Source organism: Gavialis gangeticus, unplaced genomic scaffold, assembly GCF_001723915.1.
Source record: "Gavialis gangeticus isolate Ggan-Ray unplaced genomic scaffold, GavGan_comp1, whole genome shotgun sequence".
NCBI classification, from domain to species: Eukaryota; Metazoa; Chordata; order Crocodylia; family Gavialidae; genus Gavialis; species Gavialis gangeticus.
Window position 1 is genome coordinate 124,972,003 of NW_017729022.1, and position 20,561 is coordinate 124,992,563.

Here is a 20,561-nt window from a genome sequence, read left to right on the forward strand (position 1 = left end):
AAGAACCTTGTCTGCTTATATGAACTCCTCCAAACTTCAAGCACAACAGTTGTTTTACATCTGCTGAGCTTAAGCATTTCCAATAGGTTACAAAATCCTTGAAACTCACACCCCCCCAACACCACTGCACACCCCACACAGTATACGAGTAAGACTGAATTTTGAGCTATTATGCAATCATTTCTACATATAAAACACAAACACACACAAATCAGGACAAAAATATATATTTTTAATTAAATTAAAATATATTATTATGGGTGTTTGATGTTTAGTATATAATTTGTTTTTTTTCCCTAAGAGGGCAAACCCTCTTCCCCAAAGGAATACTTCCAGGGGCAAGAGGAGGGACTTACGATGGCAAAAGTCAGAGGTCAGGGGCAGGACTTTCCAGTCCAGAGATGGTGACCAAGAGGCAGGGCACCTGTCAAGGGGCAGGGCTACCCATGCAGCCCTCAACAGCTTGCCAAGAGTGGCTCTCTGCCCAAAATAATTGCTTACCCCTGCTCTGAGAGGTCATCATCACATATAAGAAATCTTAAATAGTAAAACCATGCTTCTTCCCCAAAAGTGGGTTTAGTGTCTCCTATTATTTGAGGGAACACTGGAACTGGTCTTTATTTTCAACCTCCTGTGCAGAAGACTTGCTCATGTCTTACCACAGCTAGAAGAAGACCAGCTTTATAGGAAAACACTCATGTGAACCAGGTTGGGAGGGGAAATCCTGGACCTGGCCTGGGTTGTTTCCATCAAGTATATAAAAAGAGTCCTGACTTTGTTTGCCAACTGGAACATTAATTCAAAATTAAAAGAATTCCCAGTGGTTTTCACTTACTTATCTGCCATAGAGTATAAGGGGGAAGCCACATGAATTAATTTAATCAGCCACTAATCAGGTAACCACTTCAGCACAAGAGTATCATCACTGAATCCAAACCCAAAAACTCATGACTTACAGTGTTTAACAACTTTATAAATCTACTGGATTTTAAGTCTTACTCCAAAGGGAAAGAAGAGTATTTTTACAGAGTAAGTCTGCTGTTTTTCAGGCTAACTGAATTTTCCAAGTTACAGCCCTGTTAAAACACTGATTTTAAATGCAAGTTGGTTGTAATCTTAATAATAGAATAGCTACCACTACTCTAAAATAAACTCTTGGGAACACAGCTCAACCTGTGACAGATTTTTCCTGTTGGAAAACAATGGATGACTTTCCTTACTTTCAGAAAGATATAAATAGATCTGATGTATCTATCTGTCTATCTACACATACACACACACGCACACATTATAGTCCTCATTTTAAGGTATTATACATAATTTAATTAGAGGAAATAGTAAATTTTAGTAAAAAACAGACTGAATACAAAACTGAACACATCCTACCTGTAGAGGTCAGAAATCAATCCCTCTTTCCAGCGAGAACAAAGATTGTTAAGAACACGCTCATGCTGTCCAAACAAACATATATAGTTGGAGACAGGGAAGGGCTTCTTTGAAAAGCAGGTAAGGGTTTCTACCATGCCGTATTGGTTGATGTGTATCCTGAAGTAATTCCCACGTATTGCTTCTCCGGTTATAATTTCCATCCCCTGGAACAAAATATACTATAAACATGAAGAAACCTGTGTCGGAGAGAACTTTGCACTTGGAATACATATAGCCATGGTTGGAACATTTTTGGACAGAGTGCCAAAAACACCTGCAACCTCAACTTGTAAGGTGTTAGTGTGCCAGGGCCGGATGGTTGGGGAGCCACAAGGGGCCTGATCCTTGTTATGGCAGTACAACATCCGGGCCTTCCCCAGCATCTGCCCCAAGCTGCACATGCCAAGCAAAATGCCTTTGAGTGCCACACTCTGGCACCTGTGCTAGGGGTTGCATACCCCTGACACACAGCATCAGTTAAAGGCCTCTGGAAGATATTTGTGTTAAGCTACAAAGTTCATAGCATAACAAAAAAATAAAGTGCTCTGAGCAGCCCCACATTCCAAACTCCCTAACTGAAGCATGACAAAGGCAGGCTCACCAGACAGGGGCAACAGAAAGCTTCTCCATAGCTTCCCTGCCCTTAGGGGAGCATCTCAGTGAGCCAGACAGGCTCAAGAGGTTTCTAAGCCTTTCAAGTTCCAGGAGCATCTGCAGCCTGAGATCTGAGAAAACTGATGCTAGGCTCTCTGGGATCCTGGGTTGCTGGCAAGCTTCTTAAAACAAGACAAGGAGGAACCAAGTATTTGGTATTGTCTGGAAATGAGATGTTTAATTGTAATACCATAGGTTGCTCTGAAGAGAGTGGATTGTCAATGGACACAGAGCAGAGTCTTATACTTGTGATAAGGGAAAGCTAGATAGTTAATAAACTTTCATCTGTCTATGATTTAATTAAGAACAAGGCCTCAAATCTTATACATGTGAATGAAACTTATTTGGGAATTACTGCCAGACTGGTTCTGACAACTTTAAAACTGAATAGGCATTCAGTACAGAATCAGCCTAAGGGAAATTGGTGGGGAAATGTTGCTGTAATGTTTGCAAAATGTATCAGCTGAGGCTGTGGAAATAACAAAGCCTGCTGTAACTTAGCAACACATTAAAAAAAAACTGGAACACTTAAAAACTACCTGTGAAACATCTGGCCACCCTACTGAAACATGAGGCTTAAAAAGCAGTATTATTTTTTGCCTGTTCGTTCAACATCCAAAGTGATTATTTTATTAGTAGTTAGCACTGCAGTAATTACTTACAGATGGGATCCCATTTTGTCAGGATCTCTACAAGCATAGTAAGAAACAGTCCTGATACTGAAGAGCATCCACATGTATAAAACAGACTGAAGAGAAAACAGGGGGAAACAGAAAGGTGAAGGATACATGTCAGAGGTCAGGGGCAGAGTGGGAACAGAAACACGTTCTGAGTCCAAGTCTAGTGCTGAATTCACCCAGCCAGCCTGCTCTTGACATTTTAAAGGGCTGACCTGCAAGCTCATTTCTCAGAAAAAAATCAAGCAAATTAAAATATACAAAACAAGAATCTTCTGCCAAAGGAAGAGAGAGAAATCAGTATGTATAGCTTTACATGTACTCTTTAAAGACCAGATCCTCAACTGGTGTGAATAAGGGAAGTCCACTGACCTCAAAAGAAATACGCTAGTGAATACAAGCTGAGGCTTTGGGTCTGTAAATCTAGGAAGTGCTTTAGTACCATAATGAGGGGGACAGAATAAACATGTAGTATGTCAGAATCCTCCACTAGATGAAATTGCGTGAAGAGACTATAATTGCTCTTATAGATTGTAAAAACAAAAATATAGTTGTTAAATAGTTCATGAATTCAATACATCTCTTTTTTAAGCTGATCCACTAATAAAGTCCTTGGGGAAAAAATGGATGGAAGACAATACAGGGGGAAGCTTCTGCCTAGGAGGGGACAAAGGCCCAGGCTACAATCCAGGGCTCCCTCCCTTTGCAGGGAGCATACGCATCACTATGCCTTCCTCCTGGTCTGACCTATCTCCCACATACCTCCCTCTCATCCCTCCCAGGGGCCAGCTTCAAAAGGAACATGGGAGAAGACCTTGGATAATGGCTGACCTGTGGTGTGGTGGTTATGGTGCTGTGCTGAGAAGTAGAAGAGACCCAAATTCAAACCCCACTCTGTGCAAGTAGGGCTTAGAATCCAGGACTTTGGGTTTCCCAAGTGAGTACCTCAGTTATCCGGGGGAAAAGAGGGGAGGTGCTCTCACTCTCTCTCAACTTGTTGCCAGTCTGCACAACTACAGCTATCCATTTACATAGAGCAATGTGTCCAGCAACAGAATTTAGGTGTTCAAGTACCTAAAATGCTTTGTAGATAAGAAAAAATGGCCGCTTAAGTGATCAGAGAAGAAGAGAATGTTATCCACAGTGCGTCAACATGTAGTTTCATGATATCCTGAATAAGAAAACAATAAGCATACTTACATAATTTGGTTGTGTAATTTGCACATCCAAACGTGTAGGGATTCCTGGTTTGGAAATATACAAATAATTATAACCTCCTGGAAGAACACCTCCTAGTATAAATAAAAAAATTAAAATTTATTCAGCCATATGCTGCTTACTAAACAACTCCTTAGAGAATGGATAAAAATCTTGTTAATTTTTGCTGGACTTCCATATATCCATATTTTTATATTTTTGTGCATTTCAGTACAAATAGTGCCAATTCTAATCATAGTTATAATGATGTTAAACTGGAATAAATCACTTGATTTCAGTAGAATTAATCTGTATTTATAATAATGCAGCTGAGAAGACAATCTGGTCTACTTTTCCTTATTTTCTAGTATTTCTTCTGGTAATTACTAAGAGGAGGATGACAGCTAAAAACACCATAGGGATGGTAAATGTTTAGAAATACATTTTCAACAGCATCTTGAAGAGCATGCCGAATTCTTGGACCAGCAGAACAATGTGTCTGAGCATGCATCTGTGTGCACTTCAATTATCCTATCTGCACATACCAGTGTACTTTATGGGCCCAATACCCTGTACACATTGGGTGACATCATCGCTATGCATAGGTTTAACACAAGGGCTGCACACATCTTAATGCAGACTTGCCTTCTGGTGCTGACCCTTTGTGCAGGGTTGAATTTCACATACCTATTTTGGGTGGTTCATCAATTGTCAGAAGCTTTTGACAAGCTGGCCCTAAAAAATGTCAGGCACCCAATTTTGTTCAGATTAGCTTTATTTTGGATATCACACAAAACCAGGTGAAGTTTTTCTTTTTTGGTAACTATTAGTTGCTAACTACATCAGTGCTAACCATTACATCATTGATATGAAATTCTCAGAAAATCCAATCAAGAAAAGGTGTAGATTATAAGGTTGAGAAAGGTGAAGCTTTTGAGTGCCATAGGCTAAAAAAGCAGCACGTTATTAAAGCAAAGTATAGAAGGTCTTGTTGAACTACATGTCACACAGCCTTTATCATCAAGAAGTGCTTCTCCAGAGAGAGGTAAAGAATGAAGAAGCAAACGAGATGAATAAAGGTCAAGCTTCATGCTTGTGACAAAGTGTGAGGATAAGGAGTCTTTCCACATGTGTCTAATTATTAATGGGATTACATTAAACATGCTGTAAGAACCCATCAGCTCACACATACAGCATAAAATCTAGTACAGATAAGCAGTTTGTCAAGCAGCACTTACTTACTCAGAAGACAATCGTTCATACAATTCCTGCCATGCTATTTTATACTACAGTAGAAGATATAGCAGAAGAAATCATAGAAATGTGATTGACAAATACTGTTTTGACCTACCTTGAATTTTACATCCCTTGTACATTGGGATGAGTCTATCCATATCATCTGGTGGCTCAGAAACTGGCTCCAGAGTTGGATCAAAGAGATTCAATATAGATGCAGCAAGCTGGAAGCCAATCTCTTTTGAACTGAAATTGCTATGTGTCCATTCATTTGCATAATATATATTTGAGAACTTGGTTAAAGGACCAGCAGCTCTGATAGTAATGTCATTAGTATGGAAATTGGTATCAATCACAAGTCTTCCATCATAAACAAGACATGCCTCATTAATTGCCTTGAAGGTTTCATAATCCACTCCCTTGTGGGAAAAGTTAAGGAATGCCTAAAAAGATGTAGTAAGTATAGGTTATAAACATTGCTCATTGTCTATTATGAGTCCTCTGGCTCATTTTGAACTGTAATTTATTTTGTACACACTATTTGTACATACTGGTCATGTCTATGCATGAATTTACACATACCTAAACTTAATGTGTCTTAGCATAATGCACATTAAAGTGATTTAGACGCATGTCTACACATGGATGTCGTAAGGCACCTTAATGCAGTTGGCTGGACAGCTTGCCCTGGTCAGCACCCTGGACAGCTCCCAGAAGCCCGTGGCAGCATAGCCAGGCAGTGTAGCCCAGCAACGGCCAAGGGGGTGGGAGCCTCCAGTCCCCCCAGAGGTGGTTGGCGTGGCCCTGGCCCCACCCCCAGCCCTAACCCCCTCCCTTTGTTTTTGCCTCCCCAGTGTCAGATGAGAGTGGGCTAGAGCCAAGCCCGTGGGGTCCCATGCTGCCACTAGGTGCTGCCAAGAAGATGTGGTGGGTGGTGTTCTGCAAAGTGTAGATGCTGGAGCTGGAGCAGTGGTTCTGGCAGCAGCGGTTCCTGTCTGTGTGTGCTAAGTTGGCAGAGAGGACAGGAGACATGAGGGTTCCTGTCAAAGCACAAGGGCCAGGCTGGGTGGGGGCTTGGCCAAGGGCTGGATCAGGTGGGCCAAGGAGAGAGGTGAGTCCCCACCCTCATGCCTTCTGCCCCCTCTGCTGACTTACTGCATACCAACAGGGACTGCTGCTACCAGAACTGCCACTCCAGCTCCAGCATCTGCGCCTTACAGAACAGAACCTGGTGTGTCTTCTTCTTGGTGGTGCCCAGCAGCAGTGTGAGGCCCCGTCAGCTCAGCTCTGGCCAGCTCTGTCAGGTAGTGTCAAAGCGCCTTATGGCATCTACACATGGGTTAGAGTGCCTTAACTAATCACGCCTAAATTTGATACTTGCAGGTATTGAATTTAGGCATGATTAGCCTAAAATTGCCATTTTAAGGCGCATTAAGGGCACACACATGTAAATTCATGCCCTTAATGTGCCTTGAAAATGGCTAATGCACCTTAAGTCACCATGTGTAGATGTGCCCACTGTTAAGTTATAATAACCAATATTGAGAATTATTAAAACGGACCTAGAGCCAGGTTTATTTCACTATGAATATTATGAATTCTATTCGTTTTGGTTAACTAGATATCATTCATTTAAATACTAATGATCTAATATTTAGTATCTTAAATATCCTGAAAGTATGTACATATTGTTCTTATGAAATTATAAGGACATGACATATAATGCAAATTCCCTTTTTCAAATGTATAAACCAAACTGAAAAACATAGTCCTGAGAGACAGTAACACAATGTTGTGTCTTAGAAAAAATATTGCATTTTCCAAGTATTTTTGTACTGCTGTGGTTAATATTTACAAGAAATCTATCCTACCATAGTTGCCAGATTCATTTTTATACATTACAAATCTAATAATTTTCTATTTTTCAGTGAACCAACATTTGGAATGACTTCAAACACTTATTAGTATAGGAAGACAATTAAATGATAAGATAAACTGGTCAAGTAAAAGATTTTTCCACGGAAATAGAATGACACCATCTTTCTATTAAGTTTCCTTTATTGTATGCCATGTGCTCTTTCTTTTACAAGGTTTGCTTCTCTTTCTAAACTTAATATCTTTGCAGGACAAGAACAAAGGAACATGCAATGAAATTAAAAAGTAGCTAATTCAAAATTGATAAAAGGAAACATTTTTTATTCAAAGTCTAATTAGACTGTGGAACTCATGCCAATGGAAGTTGCTGAAGCCAAGAGCTCAGCAAGAGTCATAAAGGGATTGGTTATGTATATGAAGAACGAGAATGATGATGAAAATTATAAAGGGATATTAACCATCAAGCTTCTGGGCTGAAAACCAAATGCTCTTAGAAAACAGGTTGAGATGTGATTGGAAAGGTTATTTCACACCTGTCCACATCTGTTTTCAGCAAACTGTGTCTCTGGGGCCATGGTGAGTCTCTGGATTACAGGAATCTCAGGTCTGATCCAGGCTGGTAATTCCTGTGTTCTCATAACTGAAGTTTTTAGTATGTAAGTGTTTGGCAATATGTATTTAGGAAAACCATAGGCATTCTTTTCATACTGCAATAAGGATGCAGCGGTTCAATATATGTTTGGGTTTGGGAGGCTGTTAATTTTAAACAATAAGACAATAATTTACAAATAAGTTATTGATTGCTCCTCCAGGCATGTTTATTTTGTCAAGGACAACAAACAGTAGGGAGACACCTCATCCCACTCCACTGAACCTCAAAATAATGTAATGTAGCCACCTTCAGAGCAGCATTTGTTTCATGTACTTATTGGTACATGCTGGCCCTGTGACAGTATAGAATATATACCATCTGTACTGATGGTATAACATATACCCTCTGCACTGAATATTCACCCTTGTGAGAGACAGCAATGCTGATACCAGGGTGTTCTGAGCAAACTGTGTCTACAGGGCCACTTGCTGCTCTTTCCCACAGCAAATTTCAAAGATCCAAAAAGATGAACAGCCTCAAACACCCTTCAGTTCTGTTTTGGTGGGAAGTCAATAGAGAAAGGAACCTTTCACAGGTAAAAAAAACATTTGGAGAATAAGACAATTAACCTTCTTTTATTGGACAAATGGAAGACTAAAGAATGGAGAGATGAAACAAGTGTACTTATTAAAAAGGGGAGGAGGATAATTTACTGCAGGTTCAGCTGAACCTGCTGCAGCTGTTTTGTGTGTCTTCTGTATGCTGTGGTGAATGGAAATTAAACCATAATAATTTACAATTGGCCTTGTGGCCTTTTCTCAGGTGTATGTTATTGGGTATGTTCTGACCACTAACAAGGAAGAGGTCTCAAGAGCTTTGAGAAACAAGACTCCAACACCAAATCTAGAGAGGTACAGACACTAGAGGAAATACCACCCTGAGAAGCTCAGGTAACCCCAACAGTAGACAGATTCATCATTTTGACAGCTAGGGTATTGCAAGGTCAGTGATGATGACTCCTACCTTGAACATATGAGGTTACAAGCTGAAATAACAACCCATGTGACTTGGACGACTTCAGAACCTAATTCTGAATGTTTGAAGTGTAACAGATGGCAATGCCAAAAGTAACAGGGAGCTGAATTGTTCAAAAACTACTGCTTTTCAATAAAACAAAAAAATCTCATCAACTATGCTACAATCTGGTAGTCAGGTTGCCAATGTAGTCAATATAGGACTACAATGAGGAAGTGGAAGAGACAGGTTGTGTAATTTGGAAAACAATGCAAGATCTGATGTATGATATTGGAACGAAACTGCCATTTTCAACATCTTGATCTGCTATGTTAACATCCTGCCCAAGTCTCAACTGATTTGCAGACATATATACTAAACCAGTGAGGGTCAACCTTTTGGCAAGTGTGTCATAAATAAGTGCCACACCCTCCCCTAAATGTCACTCCGATCCAGTCCCCTTCCCAATCTGCTGCTCTGCTTTCTGCTTCCTCCCCCGTGCTCTCTGACTGATTTTCTCCTTCACTTTCTGCTTCCTGCCTTATGTCACTGTGTTCCCTGTCCTCTCCCCAATCTGCCACATGCCCCACACTTATGCTGACCATGCCATTTGTGGCATCCCTACCATAGGTTGGTCACCAAACCATTGGACTATAAATAAACTCACAAAGAAATTCCCAATTCCACTTTAAAGGAAAAGTGAGTGTGTCAATGAAGTTGGGTCTTGCTCAACTCATAAGTGACCTCTTTAGCAGAACTGGAGACAAGACGTATTCTCAGCAATAAAGGAGCCCATTCAGGGTCATGCCCTAGTCTAAGCAATGTCTGACCTTGTGAAAAGGATTCAGATTACATCTGGGAATGCGCTATTTATATAATACATAATAGACACATTTACATGTGCACATTTATTGTTCAGTAACCAAAATTGGTGCGCAGTATGGGCACACGTCTTCACATGAACACCCATATTATGCAGTAAATATGGTGACTTATGCTGATTTGAACGTACATTTGATACCTGCATCATGCAGGTATCAAATTTACACCTGGCTAGTTACTGTGCAGTAATGCACATGTAGATACCTTACTATGCAGTAACAGTGTGTGCAGACTGACTTGGGACTAACTTTAGTCCCAAGTCAGTCCACACTCAGCATTAATGTACTTTAACGTCTGCATGTGTAGATGCTGGTCTAATACCACTTACTGCGCACTAACTCTTTGTGCAACAAATTTAAGTTGGCGTAAATGCATGCTCAGACACAAGATATTTGCTTTTCTGGCAGATGAGTCTCTGTTTCTGGTCAACAGGAGAGTCTTGCAAAGTGGACAAATCAGTTTCAGGGTAGCTTTTCCCGACAACTTTTAAAAAGACTGAATAAGAACAGGTGGATATATTTCTTGCTGGAGTCCCTGATCCCAGCTGACTTCCTGCCTATGGAGGGGAGGGGGTGGGGCTGGACCTGAAGATCTCTCAAGGTTCCTTACAGCCCCTACTGTCTATGAAATCTATGAAGAAGAATTTTCTGGTTTACCATCGAGAAATATTACCATAGACAATAAAACAGATGAGACAGACATTCCCTGATAAACGCATGTAACAATTACGTTCTGTATTTTGAACGAGCTATCAGTGATCCAGGATGAAACAGCATCAATAAAACTTCCCTTCATTGGCAGGATCATGAAAGCTACAGATATGGCCTGAATAAAGTTATTACCCAATTTCATCCTTAAATAATTTACCTATTGACTGAAGTCTAGCTATTGATATGAATGCTTTGACCTCTGCCAGAAGAAGCCAAGACAGCAAGGTTCGCTTTCTCTCCCTCCCTTTTTTGTGAAACTGATTTAAAAGAATAGCCTTTCATGGGTTCTCATGGCAATTTGAAGTTGTATGACAATTTGTTACAGAATTTGTTTCATAATGAGTGATGTTATGTTCACACCACCTTGTACGGGGAAATCTTCATGTGCAATGGGCAAGGAGCAGCACTACAGACAGCCAATTCTGTGGAATCAGTATTCTTAACCTCATTGCACATTTACACAAGTTTAAGGAATTTCCTCTTGGGTGCTGTCACTATCCCAGTACTTGGGTTAGGGTAAGTTTAAAAAATATGAGAACACTCTAACTTATCTGTGCTTGAAGCAGATGCCTACTATGTCCAAACAAAGAACAAAAGTTCAAGGTTGTCCTTGCACCATAATAGAGCATAGTCTAGGACTAAAGCAATAGGTGCAGAACCAAAGGTCCAATTCTAAACAGATCTGAGAGCCCTTTGATGCAACCTGGAAGGATATGTGGGTCTAATGCTATTTCTGCAGTTGCTGGATTTCTTTAGGTAAGTAATATGCGAGCTAAGCTGGTGTGGTTACTGTACAAAACCTTGACATCTGACTCAGATGACCCAGGCTGTTGTGAGAACATTAATGTCCAATATAGTGGGCACTGTGCTTCATCAAATAATTTGTCACATCCTACAACATTGCTCATAAGCCCTGGACTGAGTAAATACATGTGGGTCCAGAGATGTTCCAGGAGTTCAAACCTTTTTAGAAGAATGAAGGAGAAGCTGGTGTTATTGTCCATGAATATCATAGACACTTCTGTTTAGCTGTTTGATATTATCCTACCTGACAGCACAGAGTTAAACCAAAGGACATTCTTAAAGGGGAAATAAGAACTGAAACAATGATAGAGATTATACACCTCAAGGTATCAATGGGAAAACTGTAAACTGGGGAACATGAACTGTTTCCACTAAGCTAATAAGACTTACTCTTCCAAGGACCAAACTTAGGATCAAGGGGATATTAAATCACTTAAGCCTCCAGGAGGAAGGGTAGTTGAATATGTAGAAGTGGCTGGAGGTGGCAGTTTGACAGAGGGAATGCTATAGGGGCTATCTGAGGGGTCCGAGAAGTTTGAGAGGAGCTATAGGGGCTATCTGAGGGGCCAAGAGAGGGGTCTGAGAAGTCTGAGAGGAGCTAACCCAAAACTTGCAAGGAAAGAGCAGAACTGAGATAAGAATTATGTTTAGATAAGGACTAATGCACTTTGTTGTTTTAGCCCTATGCTCCTTGTTGTTTTAGCCCTTTTCTATGCCTCCTATATACCTTTGGGTAAATAAAAATGCTATGATTTGAAAAAGCTATTTTTGAGACACTTCATTCACCCATTAGCCATGGGCCTCTGGAGGAAAAGGGGTTACATGTGCCGCTGGGTCTGTGGAATTAATATGGAAAATAAATGAGGTTCCACCCCCAGATTCAAGCCAAGAATAACTGAGCTATGCTGTTCCACCCTTGACAAAAATGAAGGAAGTCAGGTCTGATCCTGAAGGTGCACTGGAGAGGAGAGTCTCAATCCTGTAACTTTGACAATTTAGCATCAAACTAGAACAACCTGTTGGGTCTGAGTATATTAGTGTCTGGCAGGAGAGCTGTACTGCTACCCAGTACATCCACAGGTGGTCGATAGAGGGATGACCTTCAGGGAAGTTAGCTGTGAAATAAGCAGGAGTAACTGACAAATAAGCAGTCATGGACCAAGCAGTGGCAGCACCACCAGGATGTAGTGAGGACAGCAGATGGCAATGCTTTCCCTCCTGAGAAGCCACATAGATCTTTGGATGGTGCTGTGACATGGTGAGTACAGGTCACCACTATAATAAGCCTGCTCAGTCCCCAGCCACGGGTCTAAAAGTCATCTACAGTGGAGCAGGCGAAAGATGTTAGAATCGCAACGGCTGCAAAGGCAGAAGAAGGTTGCAGCAGAATAAGATCCCCAGTTGTCTTGTCCTCCTTGCCATTAGATTATGGTCCCGTTCTGTCAAGACTCATGTGGAAGCTGATGTGCAACAGCTTGTCCATGATAAAAGAAATCATGCACAGGCATCTTCCATGAAAATGGCTTCTCCAGCACATTTTTTCAAGCCCTTTGGTGACCAGCTAGTGATGATGGGAGCAGAATTCTGAAGTCTAGAAGCTCCTATTCATAAACTGGCATGAGGTGGCAGTTACAAGCAGGTCGTCTAGCACTTGGACAAGGACAGGAGTGAAATTTGGCAGCTGTAATTGAGACTCAGCAGCCAATTTCCAGATCCGCTCTGTTCACCCCACATGGGGAGGGGGCTAGAAAAAGTGCCCTAAACATTGCCTGTCTACCTTCTTCCTGACTGGATGACCATGTCTAGGGGTCAAAATCAATGAAGATACACTTTCAGTTTTAGGACCTAGAACATCAGGACTCTCACGGACCATGCTAACAGTGAACGTCAAGAGTGTTGCACAGCAATCATGGTTCAAGAACCCAGGCAACACAACACTGATACTGCTGCACTGAGAAAGATCTGGTGAGCGGGAGATGGGCAGCTCAAGAAGAACATGAAAGTGGCTATACTTTCTTCTGGAAGGGTAAACAGGAAGGAGAACACTGGTTTCATGGAGTTGGTTTTCCCATCAGGAGTGAACCCATAAATCAACTCAATGAGTTCCCTATCAGAATTAATGAGTGCCACATGACCCTCTATCTTAAACTGATGGGGAGCCCATATGCCACTGTCATCTATGTGTACGCCCCAATTCTTGATGCCATTGATGAAGTCAAGGAGGAATTTTACACCAACCTTGACCAAGTCTTTTATGACATTCCAGAGGGAGACAGACTTATTCTTCTCAGGGATTTCAACGTCATATTTGGGAAGAACTCAAACCTCTGGAATGGAACCATCAGCAAGGAAGGAATAGGAAAGATCAATGGCATCTACCTCTTGACCAAATGCACAGAATATGGACTCACCATCACCAACACTCTATTCTACCAGAAAAACAGGCACAAGGCATCATGGCAACACCTGCAATCTAAGCATTGGTACCTGATTGCCTACATCATTGTTTGTGCCCAAGATCGCAAAGATGTCTACATCACCCGAGCTATGCTAGGAGCTGATGATTGCTGGACTGATCACCACTCATTTGCTCAGTTATGTCACTCAGATGAGCTCCCAAATGATGACTGCAGCAGAAGCGATCCCAATGGAAGATCAATGTTGAAGGACTCAAGGACCCAAAAGTGAGACCTCTTTAACCAGTGCCTCAATGAAAAACTGGCAAATTTCAATCAACAACAGTGGGAGAATGTCAGCAGGTCTGCCTTCAAGTCCATCATCATCAGTGACTGTGAAGAGACACTTGGATTCTCTACCAGGAAACATCAACACTGGTTTGACAGGAATGACTGGGAGATCCAAGAGTTGATTGACTGCAAGCACAAGGTCTTTGGGCTTGGCAGAATGACAACAACTCCAAGCAAAAGAAACTGAATCTCCTACAAGCCAAGGGAGAGATCCAAAGGAAGACCCATGATATGAAGAACAAATGGTGGGAAGACAAGGTGAAAGAGATTCAACTTCTTGCTGACATTCATGATATGTGCAGTTTTTTCAGTGCCACCAAAGCCATCTGTGGTCTGAGCACTAAGAGACCAACCCCTTTGAGACCTAAAGATGGAGGAGACCTCATCAAAGAAAGGGGAGCCATCAACACTCATTGGAAGGAGTATTTCAAAGACTCTGTTATTGATTAAAGTGTTCTTAACTCCATCCGGCAACACCCAGTCAGAGATGATCTTGGAATCTCTTCAACCCTTGATGTGGTGAGGAACACCATCAAACAGATGAAGAATGACAAGGCATCTGGAGCTGATGGAATCCCTTCAAAATCTTCAAGCAGGGGGGAGAGGAGCTCACATCATAGTGCCATGCCTTCATCTTAAGGATTTGGAATGATAAGGAAATTCCAGATGACCTCAGGGATGCCATGATTGTGACAATCTTCAAGAAGGAAGACAAGTCTGACTCTGGAAATTACAGAGGGATCACATTGCTGTCCACCAAAGGAAAGATCACTGCAAGGACCCTCCTGAACTGTCTCCTTCCACTTGCTGAAGAGCTCCTCCCAGAATCTCAGTGTGGGTTTAGGACATCAAGAGGCACAACTGCCACAATCTTCACAACTTACTAGCTGCAGGAAAAATGCTGGGAACAACATAAACCTCTCTACATGGCCTTTGACCTCACAAAAGCCTTCAACTCTGGAGAACATTGTGTATTTTCCATCCTACAGAAGCCATCTCTCACAGTAGACTGTCATCAACGAAGAAATCCAACATCACTTCAAATGTGCAAGTGCAGCCTTCAGACACCTGAGGAAATGGGTGTTCAAAGATGGTGACATCAGATCCAAAACCAAGCTCAGGGTTTATCAAGCAGGTGTGATCCCTGCTTTACTGTACGGAGCTGATACGTGGACAATGTACAGGAAACACCTCAAGTTGTTCGAGACGTACCATCAACATTGCCTGCAGAAGATCCTTTGAATACAGTGGGAAGATAGATGCACTAACACTAGTGTCCTCTCGCAAGCAAACACCACAAGCATTGAGGTGATGATCATCCAACATCAACTTTGCTGGGGTAGCCATGTCATTTGGATGCCTGACTCCAGATTCTCAAAGCAAGACTTATTCTCCCAGCTCAGTCAAGCCATATGCTCAAAAGGAGAGCAGAGAAAGTGCTTCAAGGATGTTCTCAAAGCCAACTTGAAAAAGTACATTAACATCAACTCACAGGAAACTATCGCCCAGGATTGCCCCAAATGGAGGAAGAGCCTGCTGTAAGGATTTCAGTACTTTGAAACCTTGCAACAACAACAAAAAAGCAACAGAAAAGTGGGAGTGAAAGAAACAGCATGTCATGGACTGAATCAAGAATCCAGAGCCACCCACCCTGTAGGGAAACACGTGTCCGAGTTTCAGCAGAGTCTGTCAACCCGTGCATTAGCCTCCTCAGCCATCTTCAGATTCACAGATAAGACAAACATGGAAGGCAATCAACCTCAACTGCAAGGGATTGCCAAAGTAAAGTATATTACTGTAATGGCAATGATGTTGAGATTTTGGCACCAAGTTAAATCAACCAAACTGATGGTGCCAGAACACATGAACTAACTTCAGTCAACACGATGAGATCTGGAGACCTGGACCCTAATGCTAAATAGGTCAACAAGGGGCCTCACTGACCCAGTGAGGGTATTAGAAACTCTGCACTAAGTTAGCTTGACTCAAAAGGATCCCAGGAACTTGGTGCCAGCGGGCATCAGGCTAAGAACAAGAAGATGAATGCTGTTTAACCTGAGTGCAGAACCAGTGAAGTCAGTGATGGACTTTTAAGTTGCCAGACTTAATCAACTGGGCCTGAAGAGTGTGTGAGGCAGTGGTTCTACTTTTTCCGGTCATTCAGTTGATACCCTTGGTCAAACAAATACCATTTTTTCTTTCATCTGCAACCTGAAGAAACTTCTACTAATTGTAAATCTAGCCAGCTAAAAGCAGCATCCAAATCAATCAAAGGAAAGGGAGAAACCAGTGAAGAAAGTAAAGAAAACCTCAAGTGTTTGAACCATTGACATTCAAATTCCTTTGTTGGTAAAGGAAAGAAAGGAAGGTGAGGCCCCCTGCTCCATGAATTCCCTCTGGGTTTGAATACAGTTTCTATTGCAGCCCTACTGATCATTTATAGAATCTGCAAAATGTTTGCTTGAAGCTCTGAACATACATAATGATAAAAAAGAAGTTTCACTTATTGAAGTGTGATGTGGGACAGTGAAATCAGAGTCACTTCAAATATTATCTTGAGTGCCATATACACCTGATGATCATTTTGGGCAGTTCTGCCATTTTTGTTCATGAAGGAATCCTCAGCCTACTGAAATCAATGGAGAGTCTCCTGCTGATTTTGATTGGCTTTGGCTAGGCCAAAATACAGATGGAATATGGGTGAGCAAAGTAAATCAATCTTAAAAGATGTGGAAGAGGTTTGACAAAATGACCAGTGATCAACAATGAGTTTATGCAGTTGCTCATTTAGGGCAGATACAAATGTTAGTGGTCCTATGGAGCCTGTCATACAAGGTGGAGGGCGGGCTGGAGTTTTTGGAGGTATGTAATTGAGAAAAGGGTGGTAACTTATCATAATGATCTAACAAGGCATTCAATCTAGCTTGGAGAAAGAGAGAGGAAAGAGAGAGGGCATGATGGTTGGCACCCCTGAAAAGGGGAGCCCTGTAGCAGGAGATGAGAGCTCCCAGGATGTGTCTAATTTTTTGTATGTGAAAACATTTAACAAATGGTATATTGTTAAAGGAATACCAACCATGTGGTTTGGTTTAAAATTAGACTTGCCAAAGTTGTGATGCTATCTGGAGAAGAGGCAAGGAAATTGTACCTTCCAGTAAGCTGCCTGATAACATGCATGGCATTGTTATGGAGGGAAACAGCAGGGGACCATCCTTACAACTTTCAGCTTGGGTGATATCTATCAGACTTTCACTAACTAAAGGAGAGAAAAAGGAGACTGCTGCTCAGAGTAAAGAGGAGCATTTGTGCTGCTGTGCACTAGCAGCTCCTCTTCTAGTCCCTAACAGCTCTTGATTGGTTGTTCAGAGGGGTCCTCAGGTGGCAGAAGGTAGTGGTACTGCAGCCACTTGCCATGGAACCTGTGGGGAGGAACAGAGATTGGAATGTGTGAGAGGGAGGGGAAGGCTTGTGGTTCATTCCCTCCAGTTTTGTGGGAATGACAGAGACTTCAGGTAAGTGAATGAGGAGGGGGGTTACTGTGGGGGTAGTGACATGGAACACAGCCAGGGTCCCTGCCCTGTTGCTGCCTCTGGCCTGGAGCTTGTGTGAGGCCTCCACCCAGACAGGCCCCCTGGATGGGTTGGCAGTGCCCTGGCCCCATCTGTGGGGGCGTTGCCTGAAGGGACCTCTGATGCATGGGGGCAGCATGGAGGCCTATCCCACATGTGCCCGAATTGAGGCCCAGGAGGGGGCAGGTGAGGGAACTCCAGGCAGAGGAGAACAAGCTGCGGGGAATCAGGGCAATTGAAGATGAGATTGGTGGCTACTTACATTTTCTGCAGGACAAGACGCCTGGTGGAGAAGCTGCGAGGGAATGCCCTGAAGCAGATGCTAGTGAGTGGAGGACGGTCACCTCAGGGGCCAGACCTCTCACTGCAGACATAGCTCCCTTGGTGTAGTTGGGGAACAAATATGAGGCCCTGGCTGCACTGGAGGAATGTGCAGTGGGGGAAAGTGCACTGGAGGGGCCTGCCACCATCACTGAGCAAGTTGAGGGCTGGCCAAGTGAGCAGAAGAGGAGAGGCTGAGTTATTGTTGTGGGTGACTCCCTGCTGAGAGGAACAGAGGGACCCATCTGTCATCTGGATCACACAGCATGCGAGGTCTGCTGCCTACCCGGAGCCAGGATCAGAGACATCACAGCGAGAATTCCTGACCTCATCCGGGTCTCTGACAACTATCCCATGGTCCTCATCCATGTGGGAACAAATGATATGGCCAGGAGTAGTCTAGACTGTATCATGAGTGACTACAAGATTCTGCGGACCAGGCTTAGGAAGACAGGGGCACAGGTGGTCTTCTTGTTGATCCTTCTGGTCAGCGGTCACAGTAGGCATCATGTCATCTGTGTCAGAGAAGTCAACCCGTGGCTCTGGAGTTGGTGCCATTGTGCAGGTTTTGGCTTCCTGGACTACGAACCACACTTCCATGCAAAGGACCTCCTGGGACACGATGGGCTTCATCTCTCCACAAAACGTAAGAGTCTCTTTTCTTACAGGTTGGCTGACCTCCTACGTCGGGCTTTAAACGAAATACAATGGGGGATGGGGAGGCAGGAGATGGAGAGAGTCTAGAACCTACAGACTGTGAGACATGCAGCAGTACACCCCAGGTAAGTACCAAGGGGCCCTTTGGGCATCAGAATGGGGGGGCACCAAAGGCAGTATATGGCAGGCTCAAGTGCCTCTATACTAATGCTAGGAGCATGGGGAACAAACAGGAAGAACTCACACTCCTGCTTGCAGATAATAACTCGATTTAGTGGGGCTAACAGAAACCTGGTGGGACCCTACCCATGACTGGGCAGTATACATTGAGGGCTATAGGTTGTATAGATGGGACAGAGTAGGGAGGAAAGGGGTGGGGGTTGCTTTCTATGTTAAGGAGCATTATACATCTACCCTAATCAAAATGGGATCAGAAGAGGAGAAAGTTGAGGCATTGTGTGTTGGGATACATGGAGGTCAAGGGGAAGGGACTTGGTGGTGGGGGTCTGCTACAGACCACCACACCAGGAGGAAAAGCTAGACTTGAAATTCTTGAGGCAGCTTTCAGAAGCTGTTCAGTCTAGGGACATGGTTGTCATGCGAGACCTAAACTACCCTGACATCTGCTGGGAGGAGTAGTCAGCCAAATCCAGCCATTCACATAGGTTCTTAACCTGCGTGCAAGACCTAACCTAACGCAGGAGGTATACGGTCCCACTAGGGGGAATGCCTTACTGGACTTGGTGTTGGCTATGGGGGAGGACCTGGTAGGGAAGCTGCAGATTTGTGGTCCTTGGGGACAGTGACCACCAACCAATTGAGTTTACCATATGGCATAGGGTGGGTAAGATAACTAGTACAGTAGAAGTGCTTGACTTTAGGAAGGCTGACTTCAGTGTGCTCAGGAGTCTAGTCAATAATGCACGGCAGGATCAGAGTATTGGCAAGATGGGAATCCAGGGAAGGTGGTCATTTCTAAAGGAGGCAATCCTTCAGGTGCAGAGGAAGACTATCCCAGTATGAAAGAAAAGGGGGAAAGGAGCCAAAAAACTTCCTTGTCTAAACAGGGAAATCCAGGGGAGCCTAAGGGCAAAAAAAGGAGGCATATAGGTGGTGGAAGCAGGGGGAAGCTACCAAGGAGGAGTATGCCTACTTGGCCTGCACTTGCAGGGAGGCAGTTAGAAAAGCCAAAGCAACTACAGAGCTGAGGCTGGCACAAGAAATTAAAGACAACAAAAAGTCTTTTTTTAGGTATGTGGGGAGTAAAAGGAAGGTGCAGGGCAGCATAGGACCCCTACTGAACAAGAAGGAGCAATTAATGACAGATAGGGGGTTCAAGGCTGAGCTATTCAATGAGTTTTTTGCCTCAGTGTTCCTGAACAGGGGTCAAGATAAGTCTCCTAATGAGTTCTTAGATGGGCAGAGGGAAACCAGCCCACCAACTGTCAACGCTGACTTGATGCAGAGTCACTTGGATGGACTGGATGTGTTCAAGTTGGCTGGCCCGGATGAGCTGCATCCAAGAGTACTGAAGAAATTGGCTGGTGTCATAGCAGAACTGCTGGCACGGCTTGTTCGAGTACTTGTGTTCAGGTCAGGTCCCGGAGGACTGGAAAAGGGCCAATGTGGTCCCTATTTTCAAGAAGGGGAGAAAGGAGGATCCGAGTAATTATAGGCTAGTCAGTCTCACTTCCATCCTTGGAAATGTCTTTGAAAAGATTATGAAGGATCATATTTGTGGGAGTCCAGCAGGAAAAATAATGCAGCATGAAACCAGGATGGATTTGTAGCAGGTAAATCATGCCTGATCAATCTGGTTTTGTTTTATGACAGGGTCACAAAATGCTTAGATGCAGGAGTAGAGGGTGGATGTTGTTCTCTTGGATTTTAGCAAGGCCTTCGATACAGTATCTCATCCCATTCTCATAAATAAAGAGGCTGTGACATAGATGTTTGCATGGTCCGGTGGGTCGCAAATTGGCTTAATAGTCACACCCAGAGAGTTGTAGTAGACGAGTTGATATCAACCTGGAAGGATGCATTTAGTTGGGTCCCGCAGGGTTCAGTCCTTGGACCTGTACTCTTCAATATCTTCATCAGTGACTTGGATGTGGGTGTGAAGTGAATTCTGTCCAAGTTTGCAGACGATATTAAATTGTGGGGTGAAGTGCACACTCTGGAGGGTAGGAAACAATTGC

General features: G+C 43.1%; 1 protein-coding gene across 2 annotated transcripts in view; it reads right to left on the minus strand.

The window, feature by feature from the left end:
* CFAP61 (cilia and flagella associated protein 61) overlaps window positions 1-20,561 on the minus strand; it is a 252,631-nt gene that overhangs the window by 39,221 nt on the left and 192,849 nt on the right. The window contains exons 23-26 of one of the 2 annotated variants that reach the window (XM_019516127.1): window positions 5,308-5,635; window positions 3,960-4,051; window positions 3,093-3,131; window positions 1,387-1,592 (exon numbers count right to left, since the gene is read on the minus strand). In XM_019516127.1, coding sequence (XP_019371672.1) covers window positions 1,387-1,592; window positions 3,093-3,131; window positions 3,960-4,051; window positions 5,308-5,635 — 665 coding nt within the window. The remainder of the gene's footprint in view (window positions 1-1,386; window positions 1,593-3,092; window positions 3,132-3,959; window positions 4,052-5,307; window positions 5,636-20,561) is intronic. The other variant, XM_019516128.1, reaches the window with a different exon arrangement.